Below are 12,668 nucleotides of genomic sequence, written 5' to 3' on the forward strand. Positions count from 1 at the left end.
AGACCTGCCGATTGTAAAAGGTAACACTGAGTGGTTCCTTAGCAGCTTTGTTGTTTAGGTGAAAGGCTATTACCAAAATTTTGGAGGCCTTAGGGTAGAGCTTCCAGTACTAAAAGTATGCCACCATTATCTTGAGGTGTTGAAAGGATATCACCAATGGTGGCAAGGTCTTTGCCTTATACCACAAGAGCAATGTCGTCGGCATAAGTGAAGTTATGTGAAATTGTGTCAGATAAGTCACTACTGTAGATGTTGACTAGTAAATGACCCTGCACGGATCCTTGAGGTAGACCATCGCTAGGCGTGTGTGCTTTGCTAATTGGCCCATGGCCCAGAAGGACATGGTATGTACAGTTGTTCGACACTGTGTCCAGGAGTTGCACACTGCTATAGCATTGGATGACCCTTGATTGACAGGCCATATCTCTATACTGTTGTAGGTGGCAGATAAATCTGTCAATTCTGTTTTTGGTTTTAAGATCCATCTGGAAGCCAGCCTCAGTATGACTAGTAATGAGAGCTTGTTTGCAGAAATTTCCCTTCTGGTCTGAAACTGGCCTGTTCCTTTGGCAGGATGATCTCAAAGATAGGGTGAGATGAGCCAGTGAGACCCTTTCTTGCAAGTTGTGGAGAGGTGTGATATTGAGCAATAGCTGGTGGCATCATTTGATGGATTCCCATGTTTGAGGAGGGCAATGATGATTACCTCATGACTATCACCTTTTTGGGGGTCTTCCTCCATCAAATGTGCAGCAGCGAATCGGGCTGACAACCATGCTCATCCCTTTGGCTCCAAATTCTTAAGAAATTTAGGATAAATGAATTTTTTTCATTTTTTTTGCCACCCGCTTTTCCGCTTTTAGTGGCCATGAGGGTCTTGTTTATTTCTTCTCTAGTATATGGGGATGATAGAGGCAGGACTTTGCCAGACTTTTAGGAAGAGCTCTTTTTGAATCTTCTTTCTTGTCATCTTATCAGGTTTTGTCTTTGAGCTACAGAGAGAGTGTGAGGCAATAGCACTAACCATCACTTTTGATTGGCAGTGTTTGCTGGGTAAGCTTATGGAGGAGTGCCAGGGTTGCAACGAGAATGCGTGAAGTCAAGACCCTCCACTGTCTCATTCCATAGCTTCACGTGGACAGATTTCAATGACTTAATGCTTTAGCTGTGTCTGGATCTCCACTCCTCTCATACTCTTTGAAGAGTGCTTCTGTCTCCATCTGCCAGGCAAGGAGTGTAGACTTGTGATGGCCATGGGAAATGAGCTTCACGGTTGCTTTGATAAGATAGTGAACTAAGTGGCCATAGTTTTCTGGGTTCAACTGGATACAATGTACGAGTCTTCAACTTATGCAGTATATGCAACCCAGTTTGCTTTGAGAAAATTTCAGTGAAGGTTTTGGATTTAATTCAATCAGCAAAACTCAACATGCAGAATAGTGGAGCAATACTGGCTACAAGGAAAGTTACCAACCACTGTTCGTGAAGCTTGCGGGGTAACATCATTATTGTTTTTCATCAGAAAACAGAGTTCAGTGTTGTGTACTGTGGTACCTCTGATTGAGCAAAAATTCCCTGATCATTTAGGGTCGAAAAGAAGATGGACAGCTGTGTACAAGACCTATGTGTGAGTTACTCACCAGGTGCATTATAGCCCTGTTGTGAGTGGTAGCTATAAGTAAGGCTACGTTTTAGTCAGTGGTATTTTTAGTAAACATCATGGACAGGTCACAGGCCGTAAACAAAATTCATGGTAGAGAACCTGTCCATGACTTTTATTAAGAATATCCATGATTAAACTTGGGCGGGGGTCCGCGGGTGCTCGGGAAGGTGTGGTCCAGGAGTGTTACAGGTGCTGGGATAGGTGGCCGGGGACCTATGCAGCTCCCATTGGCTGGGAAGTGCAGCCAATGGGGGCTGTGGGAGCAGGCAGCACATGGAGCCTCCTGGCCCCTCTGCCACCTAGAATCTGCAGGGCCATGCCAGTGGGAGCTGGGGAGCCCTCCACCCCAAAATAAGCACTCCTCCGCACCCACCAACCCCCTTGCCCTGAGCCCCCTCCCACATACCCAAACGGCGGCTGCTCGCTGCGGCAGATGTCACGGCAAGTCACGGAATCTGTGACCTCCATGTCAGACTCGCAGCCTTAGCTGTAAGTCTCTTACATACATGGCTGGGTGGAGAGAAGACCATTCAAAGTATGTAGGTTTGTAGATGTTCATTATAGTCATTTGTTCAATTCGTGGTGCAGCAGTAGAGATTCTCATGGTCTTGGATTGCTTCAGGAAGGAAACATCTTTAAGACCATGCCTGATGTACATGGTGAGGCCATACTTTGCATTGTTTACAGTGGCAGTTAATTCATAGGCATGAATTTTGTATCATGCAGCTTGCTTATAGCCTGTTAGTGTGTTTCTTGTTGAGCAACATCAGTGTTATTCACCTTGAGAACTCTTGAAAGATAGTCATATCTAGCATGTTAGAGAGAGAAAGAGGGTGAGGTAATATCTTTTATGGGACCAAATTTGGTTGGTGTGAGAGACAAGCTTTCAAGCTTGTGCAGCTCAAAAACTTCTCTCTCTCGCCAACAGAACTTGGTTCAATAAGATATTATCTTATTCACCTTGTCTCTCTAATATCCTGGGACCAATACAGCTTCAACTACACTGCATATTTGGCATGTGACCGACCTTCATAATGAGTTTGTACATACGTAGAACTGGTCCAGCAGTTCTTCAATGAAGTCCCAGATAAGGACTCCTAAGAAATTGATGATATTCATTGTGTTAATCAGTAACACATAACAGGAGCACCATGTGAAGGTTGTTGTCTTACTCCTTCCTTCCCTCAGATAAAACAAAGCCAAAAGTAAAATAATTCAGGCCTCTATATCAAGTAGAACTTAAATCTAGTCAAGAGTTGTAACTCTCCCTTTTGCCCATTCTTAAATCCATCCCCATCCCACTGCATTATTCTACCATTGACAAATGTCCTGGCATATTAATAATGGTGTTGTGGAGATTTCCATCTTGTGTCATGCTATGGAGCAGTAGTAATAAGAAGGGGAGAGCTAAGACCACTGGACGTATCGATATGCCTGTCTTTGACCAGCAGTACTTTTGCACTCTTATAACACTTCTCATATGAGAATTCACAGTACTTTACATTATTTAGGCCTCACAGCATGCCTGCAAGGCAGTTCAAAGAGAGGGATACGTAGCTTCATGCAGTCATCTCTGGTATAGAAGATTGCAGTTTAACAGTGCATGATAGGTTATGAAAAGGAATAGCATATCCAGTTTGGGTGGCAGGAGGAATTTAGATAGGCTGAATGTAATTACCGGAATGGTCTGTTGGTCAAAACACTGGGGTTATGCAACCCTGCTTATCAAAAGTGTTGTCGGATTGCTGACCACAGATCGCCAGGACCTTGGTTTCTCATCTCATCTGACAGATGTCACTTCACTTGCCACCCTGACCACAAACACTATGTTGAGGTATTTGTTAAACATCGATAGAGGAGAAGTGATACCTCATGAGTCAGAACACTTCTTTCATCGTCTAGGTGTTCTTGGAGGTTTTCTAGGTTTTCTAATGGCTCCGCTCAACCTTGCTTAGCCATTGTGATCTAATGGAGTGATAACCAAGGTGATATGACTGCACTAAAGTGTCAGAAAGATTGTTAGACATAAAATTCTTTGATAACTCTGGTCATGCTGTATCTGAAACTCCAGGTTTTCATTTGTATCCTTTCTGTAACCTGAGGCTCTCTATATACTCTAAAGAGAAGCATTACTCAAAAATGATTGTATTAAAATGTCCAAAGGAACAATCCTTTGGGTCACTTATTTGTGGTTGTGATATTGCATATGCTCAGTCATTTTACAATGCAAAATAACCTTCTGAGTTCCATTTCTCCTTGAAAAAATCTTTGAAGCAAAGTCTTGACGTTTTTCAGATCATTTTAAGAATAGGAAAGCCATTGTCAGTTTTGTGATATGGAAACCCATTTTAGCTCATCAAACGTGTAATTAAAAAATTTAATTAAAAACAAAAAGGACAAGAACCATACATTTGGATGAGGTCAGGTTTCCAAAACAGAATGCCTCAGATGGCAGAAACAACAAAGTTAGGTTAATGTGTTTGCAAAGGTATCTGCTGCTAAATTGACTTCATGCCTGTCTGGGCTCTTTCTGTTTTAATACAGAGAAGTACGGAATCGAAAATCAACATGTGACACTTCAAAAATCAGATTTCAGATCAGATCAGGATCACAGTAATTACAGATAGAAGATCACATCTATACCCATGAAAGGACAGGAGACAGCCTGCAGACCCCTAAGGATAGCACACACCTACTTATTTCTAAAGCTTCTGTGGAGAAATTTCTGATTCCATCCTGTCCTTTCCCCACATTTATTAGACAAATATTTTTATGTGTTTCAAATGGTGAACTGTGTTCAGCTAAGTTCAGGATCTCTCTCAGGGGTGTATGTCATGGCCACCATTCTGACATCCTTGGATGACTAGATAGGAAGATTTCCCTCATGCTCATTCAGTCTTTAACTATCTGCAGGAATTGTTCCTGAGCTCTGACTTCAGTGTGTTACATAGAGGTAAGCCCTGCTTTGTACTGGTGCAGCTCATCTACATTTGGGGTTTGCGCTTCGAGTAGCTACATCAATGTAGGTACATCACTGGACGTTTGCTTCGTGTATACGCAATGTCAGACACTCCCTCCAGGGGTGAGGAGTGCGGGGCTGAAGGTCCTTATTGGCACTCCAGCTCCTTGCTGGTCCAGGTAGTGAGGTGCTGACGTCAACAAAGGAATTCATATCTCCCCCCTGGCATTTTTGAGTTTTACCACAGGATTCTCATAGCTAGCTTCAGTGCCACAGACTTGAGACATGTGATCATCCATTTTTCTCTTTTTTAAAGATTGTATTTAATATACTTTTTATAATACTCCCACCACTTGTGAAACAGCTCTGCTTGTGAAGTAGTCTTAGAGTTCATATCTTCTGTAGACTGCTGCCACTCACATGATCACGCTGAACTTATAAGCAGGTGCTCACATTCCACTCAGTAGATGCCAGCTGGACACATACACATGATGAGAGAACATAGAGCACTATCTGTCCTAGGACAGATTTGTATCTGTGCCTGATCTCTCATAATGTGTGTGTGTATAGTGCACTCACTGCCTTTTGTGGGTGAAATGTGTGGCTGCAGTCTACAGGGGATATATTGTACAAACCCTAATGCATATGGATCGAAAAGGAGAGAAGAGTTAAAAAGAAGGGGAGCTACCCATGTCAGTGCTACCTACCCGTGAGGTTTTCAAATGAACCACGTAGTTATATAGACATCTCAGGGGTATATAGTGCCTTTCATCCCAAAGGATCCCAAAGCACTTTATTGCTTTGAACTTACTGCACCATCAAAAGGCAGCCAGCAGGCACAGAACACCCTGCATAAAAATAGGAGCATAAAGACCACCATAAATCCCAGTTTTACTGGGTCTGTCCTGGCTTTCCATATGAGATCTTGGCTTCCTGTGCACTTATTTTGTTCTTTCACTTTGTCAGTCAAAATGTTTGTATATTTTACCACTTGAAAGTGTTTGAGATAGACTGCTAACCCAATTTATCACTCACTAACCACTCTTCAAGGTCAAAGCTCGTCATAACGTGGCAGGTGACAATATTACAATGAGTCCAGTGAGTTGATTACCCTGTCTAATCAGTCAAAAACCCCTGCTTTGGCCCGTTAGGGGACAACATTGGGAACATGACCTTAGGTCCTGCCTTTCCCTAACTAATCTGTATGGTTGCCAGAACCATAGAGAGCAGGGAAGGGAGAAATAGATGTGGGGCAAAAGCAGAGGTCCACTCTACTGCTCTGGGTGGAATTTTTCCAAATGAAGCAGATTGAAAAAAGGAGCCAGGATGCAGAGCAATCACATATTTCACAATGCTAATCGTTGTTGCCACAAAGGTCGCAGGGTCTGATTTTCAAAACATGATCCTTATCCATGTGATGGGAGAGGGAAATGTGGAAAATGTCTGCTTTAAGGAATGGGGACTTTATGGACTCTTTTATGTCCACAGAGAACAGGCACGATCTCTGTTTTAAGGTCCATTGTGAAAGACTAATACATTGTGTGTCATTTTACTTACCTACTTTGGCTATCTGAATTGCTGAGGCAAAATTTGCTGGGATTTGAATCTGTGAGCCTAGTCAAACCAGGCACTGAGATCACTAAGGTAACTCCCATCCCTTCCCTCTTGTTCTTTTTAAAGCAGTTCTCTAGTCATGCTGCAAAAATCCTGTTTGCTTCTTGTTTATCTGATCTTCCTCTGCTACTGGGGGGGCGGAATTACCATCTACATTGCAGAATTGTAATTACAAAATTTCTGCTGTAGTCTTCAAACTGTATTCAGATAATTTCAAGGGCACACAAGTGGCTGACACACAGCTCTCTGAACTAGCAATCAGTTGGCATTTTTATTTTTTTTTGAGAAGCTGGCAAATTGAATTGGGAAAATTCATTCTGATGCCAGCAGGGGGGGTGCTCTTGACTGTTGCCAGTTAAGAGATTCATTGAAAGTGCAACATAATGGGAAAGGAGTTTTGTAATAAGCAGTCATAAAGCTCTCTTGATTAACAGGCCTGTTAGGTTAAGAGGTGCATTGTTCCAGTACTTCATGTTGCGATGACAAGCAGGGCAGGGAGTGGAGCTAGCTACAGCAAGTCATGCCCTTTGCCTCACAAAAAGGAGACAAGGGGGAAAGAAAAACTGCTATTTTTAACGAGAGAAGTTGATAGCTGCATTTCTGTGCTTACTTGGTATCAGTTTCCCATTATTAGAACCCAACACTAATATCTTTTTGCTCATTATTGATGCTCATGAGATTCCAGCCTGCCGGAACCCTGCTGAACTATGTCACAGCGGCTGAATGTGGTGTTTCAGTCACGAATGCAATATGGTGTAGGTTAAAGGTTTTAAAGTACTGGAGGCAGTCAGATCTGCCTGTAGGCAACCATTTGAAATAATGCAGGAATCTGAACATAGTGTATATACTTCACCTAAAAACACCTTTTGAAATTAACACATCTAAACTAAAGTAACCTCACCATTTCATGTAGCAAACTATGAATGTCCTAAGGACTTCAATAAAATTCCATAGAAAAATATTAAATATAAACCTTGGGCTGGCCAAATGTCTTTGAGCTAGTGCTTTATGTTGCCATGAAGGAAACCCTGGGCTTAATTTTTGGCTTTGGCATAACTATCAGCTGCCCCTTTTATAAGAGAGAGGTCGCATTTTAAATCCAGTTTTATGGCTCACCATACCTGGCCCAGCAGGGATGGGCTTTCTACATTATAAAACTACATCATGTTTGACCATGGTGGTAAACAGTTGAGTTAGCTGACTCATTATAGAACATGAATTTGCAGTCTGCGTAGGCCAGGACAAATTGCAGCTGGTGCTGTGTATCAGCTAATCATGACTGTACCCTGCACAGTTACCTGAAATGATGCTGATCACAATTCATCCTGGCCTAACCTGATCACTAACTTGTGGTCACACTGTGTAATCTAATTTACATCTGCTCACTTTAATTTGCAGCTGGGTTCAAACACAATAAAACTTTGTAATGCAGACAAACTGATTCAAATTGGGTGGATTGTACCAGTCAGCAAATTAGTATTTCTTTCCGAGACTGCTGTCTTGGTCTCCAGAATCAGTGTTGATTTAAAATAGAAGAAGGAAAAGAGGAAAGTCTCTAGCTCAGATGGCGGCAGCAGCTTTCAAAGTTCTCTAGCTGTTACAGTTGCAAAGAAGGTATCAAAAATGTGAACCAAATGTTATCAATGCAGAGATGTCTATGTGAATCTGCAGAGAGCCTAAGACAAAAGCTCTGAGAGGTGGGAACTGCCCTATTCATGTTAACTTAGATGCCCGATAGAGACATAGATGTGGCTTTGTGAAGCCAAAAGGGCAGAGGAGAGGAGGGTAGCCCAGAGGAACATCTGAGCTGGCCATATTGTAGACCCCAGCAGGGCATTCACCATCAGACACAGAATGGGTGATCCCTCTACTTAGTACAACTAACAGAGGGAAAAAATTTCCCCAGTAGAAAATGGCTACTTTGTCAAAATGGAGATTTCCACAGTAAATGTCCATTTTTGATTACATATGCTGGATTGTTGTTGGAAAAAATATTTTTAAATGAAATTTCTTATGTGGGGGGAAAAGCATTTCTGGACCAATTCTATTATTTAGATGTCCATAGATTCAGATTGCTTCACACCTTCCCTTATTTACAGACTCCTACTTACTGAAATTACTTTATACATCACTTTTGGGTTGGGTCTGGACCAGTCAATATGACCTGCCCAGGGCCACAGAGATGATCAGTGTCGGAGATGAGTCTGGAGGCCTAAAACCTAGTCTTCTTTTGACATCAAGATCATGCCAAGTATAGAAGAATATTTACTGTAATTAGTTAAATAAATTAAATAAAATAAAAATTGATTGCAATTAATGAGCATAACAGATTGTGCCTTGTCTGTATTTAGGCTTAAACTGACCCTGACTTTCTCATCTGACTAATAAAGTTACCTTAATCATAGACTGTGTGTCATGGGTCAGGGTCTGTGATTGTGTCTACTGAATTAATGTAGAGAACTTCTTCCATAATTAGAAAGATGTTGGTTGGAAGTCCTTACTTGGCCTTTGGCCAGTAGCATCTGTGTCCATAAATCCATATTTTAAACAGAACCAAGTGTAAAAATGTCAATGAATTTTGCAAGTAAACACACTTTACTCCAGTTTCATTGATGAGCAGATGTATCTGCTTTCATTCCTATCCAGTTTCAAAATCTTAAGCTTGCAGATAATGTGCCAGTTAAAACAGCATTTTAATAAAGGCAGGGAGGTAGGTTCCCTTTCTTATCTCAGTGAAGTGAGTCGTGCTTTAAATTAGCTAGTGTGTGATGTTAGAGTAGATGGTGCCTAAATGAGTTTCAATTATGTTTGCATAATAACAGGACATCCCTCTCAGGAGCCTTTAACAAGATTTAAAAATGAGCTTTCAGTTTGCTTTTTCCAGATCTCTTTCATGACATGTACCTGACGGTATGAATGGGCAAATAGATTAATATTTGGATTCTGGTGATACTCAATTTAGGGGATACAAACATCTGGAGCCTTCCAAATGTGAGTTTCCTCCAACTCCAGATATCAGTCTGACAGCCTTCCGTCCCAAAAGGGCTTGGGCTTCTCACCACTCACGGGTCATGAACCATCTGGGGGTCTTGTTAATGTCTCCAGGTCCTTGATCCTGTGAAGACTTGTGTATGAGCTTAACTTTATGCAGGTGAGTAGTCCCACTGCATAAATTTTTTGCAAGATCTAGACCTTGCATCTTAACAAAGACACCAATACTAACAACTGTACTGTTACATGTAGGGGTTTGAAGATTATTTTACTGAGTTCAAAATGTTTCATGATTTATCAAAAAATAAACAGGCCTTTTCTCCTAAACGATAATTCTCTTCCTATCTAAAATTTTACTTTATCACTGTATCAGAGGGGTAACCGTGTTAGTCTGGATCTGTAAAAGCAGCAAAGAATCCTGTGGCACCTTATAGACTAACAGACGTTTTGGTGCATGAGCTTTCGTGGGTGAATACTCACTTTGTCAGATGCATGTATTCTCCAAAACGTCTGTTAGTCTATAAGGTGCCACAGGATTCTTTGCTACTTTATCACTGCAACTAACATAGATAAACTGGATGTAAAAGGGCTAGCTGCAGTGTTCCAGACCTGTGTGTTATTGTGTTGTTTGTTCCAAATTTAATTTTGTTTGTCATGAAGATCGCTGGTGCTCAATTTTGAGATTAGAAGTGTTAAAGAAAATGGGAGGGGAAACTACCTGATGCAGTTGCATAAATCTTAGTTTCCAAATTAACATCAACAAAAATCTATCCATAAACTGCAGCATTATCTGTAGTAATACTCTCTTAATAAAGAAATCTGATTCTTTATTGTTAATTAGATACTGGAAAACAATTTGGAATAAGAAGATTCATGTGATAGAACTGACTACTTAACACAGAATGGTACATTTCATTACCATTTATAGGTTATTGTATATCTTGGTTTCTAACTCAGTTCTGTATCATTGCTTTTTTGAGAACCGGTTCTAGACACACAAAATTGCACACTCATGTGCGCTGTCTTTTAGTTTAACGAGTGGCTTTGATCCCGAGACAACGAAGGAAAAAGAGTATTTTATTTCTTGGGTGGTAAGCTACTGGGAGCACAGATTGTCTGTCATGGCACCTGGTGCAATAGAGCTTCAGTTGTGCGTGGGGCTTTTTGGTACTGTTGCAATACAAATAAATAAAACTGTCTATATTGCCTACACCTTACTTACGTTCTCCTTTCAGCTTGTTGTATGATATCTGTTTGGATAATACTTTATGTTTATATAGCACCTTTTATCATAGATCCTGTTTATCCAGAAGATATCCCAAGATATTTCCCTGGCAGTATACAGTGCAACTGAATTGCAATCACCTCAGGGGTGGAGGGTGGCAGCTGACTAGAACATAGCATGTTGCATAACAGTGAGGTGGGAGGATTTTTTAATCACGAAGATCAAGACAGTATTCTTACAAACAATGCTTTGTGCTTGTTAACGTCTGTGCAACAGTGTTTAAGATCTGGTCTGATAGTTCCTAAACACAATAAAACATGTCATGCTTAAGTGTATATAAATGTTCTTCTGTTTGTTTGTTTGTATTAAGCTTTGCCTCTCCAGGGGAATGAACAGATAACAGATGCAAAAGTGCAGGTTTCTGTGCTTGCTTGAAAATCTCCTGGAGAACAATGCCTCATACCCGTGTATATGCTATGGATGTCACAGCAGCTGACAGTCGTTTGCCATTTGCGTCAATAAGCAGGTTAATGTGACTTTGCAAGGAGCCAGAAGTAACTCCCACTGAAGCTTTCTCTTTCCCTTCGCAGGTTGTTAGTCGAGTGGCAGCACAGCAAGGATTTGACTTGGATCTTGGATACAGGCTACTGGCCGTATGTGCAGCCAACAGGGACAAATTCACTCCAAAATCAGCTGGTAGGAAAAGGCTATTTCCATTTATCAATAGTTCTTTGAGGGTCAGATTCTGAACAAATATCACCCAAGTATCTTGCTCCACCATAGCCACTGAATGTGCTGGGCATGAACCAGGGATACCTGATGCTGGAAACCCCTGCATGCTCTCCAAAAAGTGTCACTTGCTGCACCTTCTAGTTAGTGTTACTTCCAGAAACAAGGTCGCTAACATTCTGTAACTCTGAGATGAAAAAAAGGCCTAAGGGAGAACCTATACACTGAATCCCACCATTTTAGTGAACTCTTAATCTCTCGCATTGCCTTTCCATAATGTGTCTGTTTGTCTCACTGCTTCAAATTCCTCCTACAATCCTAACTCTATCTAGTGTGGACTTTTTGTTCTGTGGGCCGTAGGTGTCTGTATAAAGAGTACCACTTGTTGTAATTCTTGCTGTTTGGTAGTATTCCCTCCTATTCTTAACCTGTGTAATACCATGCAACCAACATTCCAATAGTCTGGCAAACAATGCATTCTCCTCCAATGTACCACAGCTTGCTACCAAAGTAGCAATAATGGACCCTCAACATGTCACTGTTGTGTGGGAAAGATGAAGAATCCATTGTTTTGTGTCTTTTGTTTTGTGTCTTTTGGTGGCACTAGCTTACATTTATTTACTGTGCTTATTTTCACCTATTCTCTTAGGTGACGAATGTCAATATAACATGCATAATCTAGGAGAATGAGCAGATAAGTGCTCCTTTTCAGAATTGGACATACTTAATTGTATTGCCTTTGTGCTTAGTATCGACTGCCATGCCACCACTGACACAGCCTTAACAAATGTTACCTCCTTCCAAGATGATAATTCTTATAGTGAACTGATTGGATTATGCCTCCGTTTCTTAACTTCCATTCATGGGTAACTTTTACCTTCAGTGTTCAAGGCAGTTCCTTATCAAATAGTGGGTCATGCCTTATGTTGTACTCATTGACTTCACAGATTTTCCTTTTGTGTGATTACCAGATTATTGATTTTGCTAAATGTCCAATAAAATGTCCATGATTTTCACTCCTCTAAGCATCTCCATGAAATACTTATTGGCTCTCAGAATGTTCTATCCAATTTATTAGGCATGATCTCCCAGTTATGAATTATGTCCAGTGATAGCTATCTGTTCTTTCCCTGATTAATCTTATCAGAGGCTTTTTAAGTCCACCTTTGTGTGCATTAAGATTCCTCTATTTCTAAATATGTTTAAAATAGACCTACTAAAGGTGCTGTGTCATTTCTTTTGCCACTTTTTTGTTGACGTGGATCCCATCACGGTGCTGGCAGAGGGAATGTTGTCAGTCTTCAGACATTTTCATTTCTTGATTCATTTTTCTGGCGTAGTCTTGACAACCTCCAGTTTTTCATTCCTTCTAGGGAAATGTTATGTCTGTGTTTGACTGCTGCAAATAATTATTTTTTAGTCATATCTGTCTTCACTCAGTGCATTTCCCTTGCAATCCCAGAAAGGTACTGCTGTCTCTGTCATTA

General features: G+C 41.0%; 1 protein-coding gene across 11 annotated transcripts in view; it reads left to right on the forward strand.

Annotated features, from left to right (window-relative positions):
- ZMIZ1 (zinc finger MIZ-type containing 1) overlaps window positions 1–12,668 on the forward strand; it is a 522,010-nt gene that overhangs the window by 323,208 nt on the left and 186,134 nt on the right. For all 11 annotated transcript variants that reach the window (XM_032786391.2, XM_032786404.2, XM_032786405.2 and 8 more), the window contains one exon: window positions 11,043–11,148. In XM_032786391.2, the coding sequence (XP_032642282.1) occupies window positions 11,043–11,148 (106 nt within the window). The remainder of the gene's footprint in view (window positions 1–11,042; window positions 11,149–12,668) is intronic.

Source organism: Chelonoidis abingdonii, chromosome 15 (genome assembly GCF_003597395.2).
Source record: "Chelonoidis abingdonii isolate Lonesome George chromosome 15, CheloAbing_2.0, whole genome shotgun sequence".
Lineage (NCBI taxonomy): Eukaryota > Metazoa > Chordata > Testudines > Testudinidae > Chelonoidis > Chelonoidis abingdonii.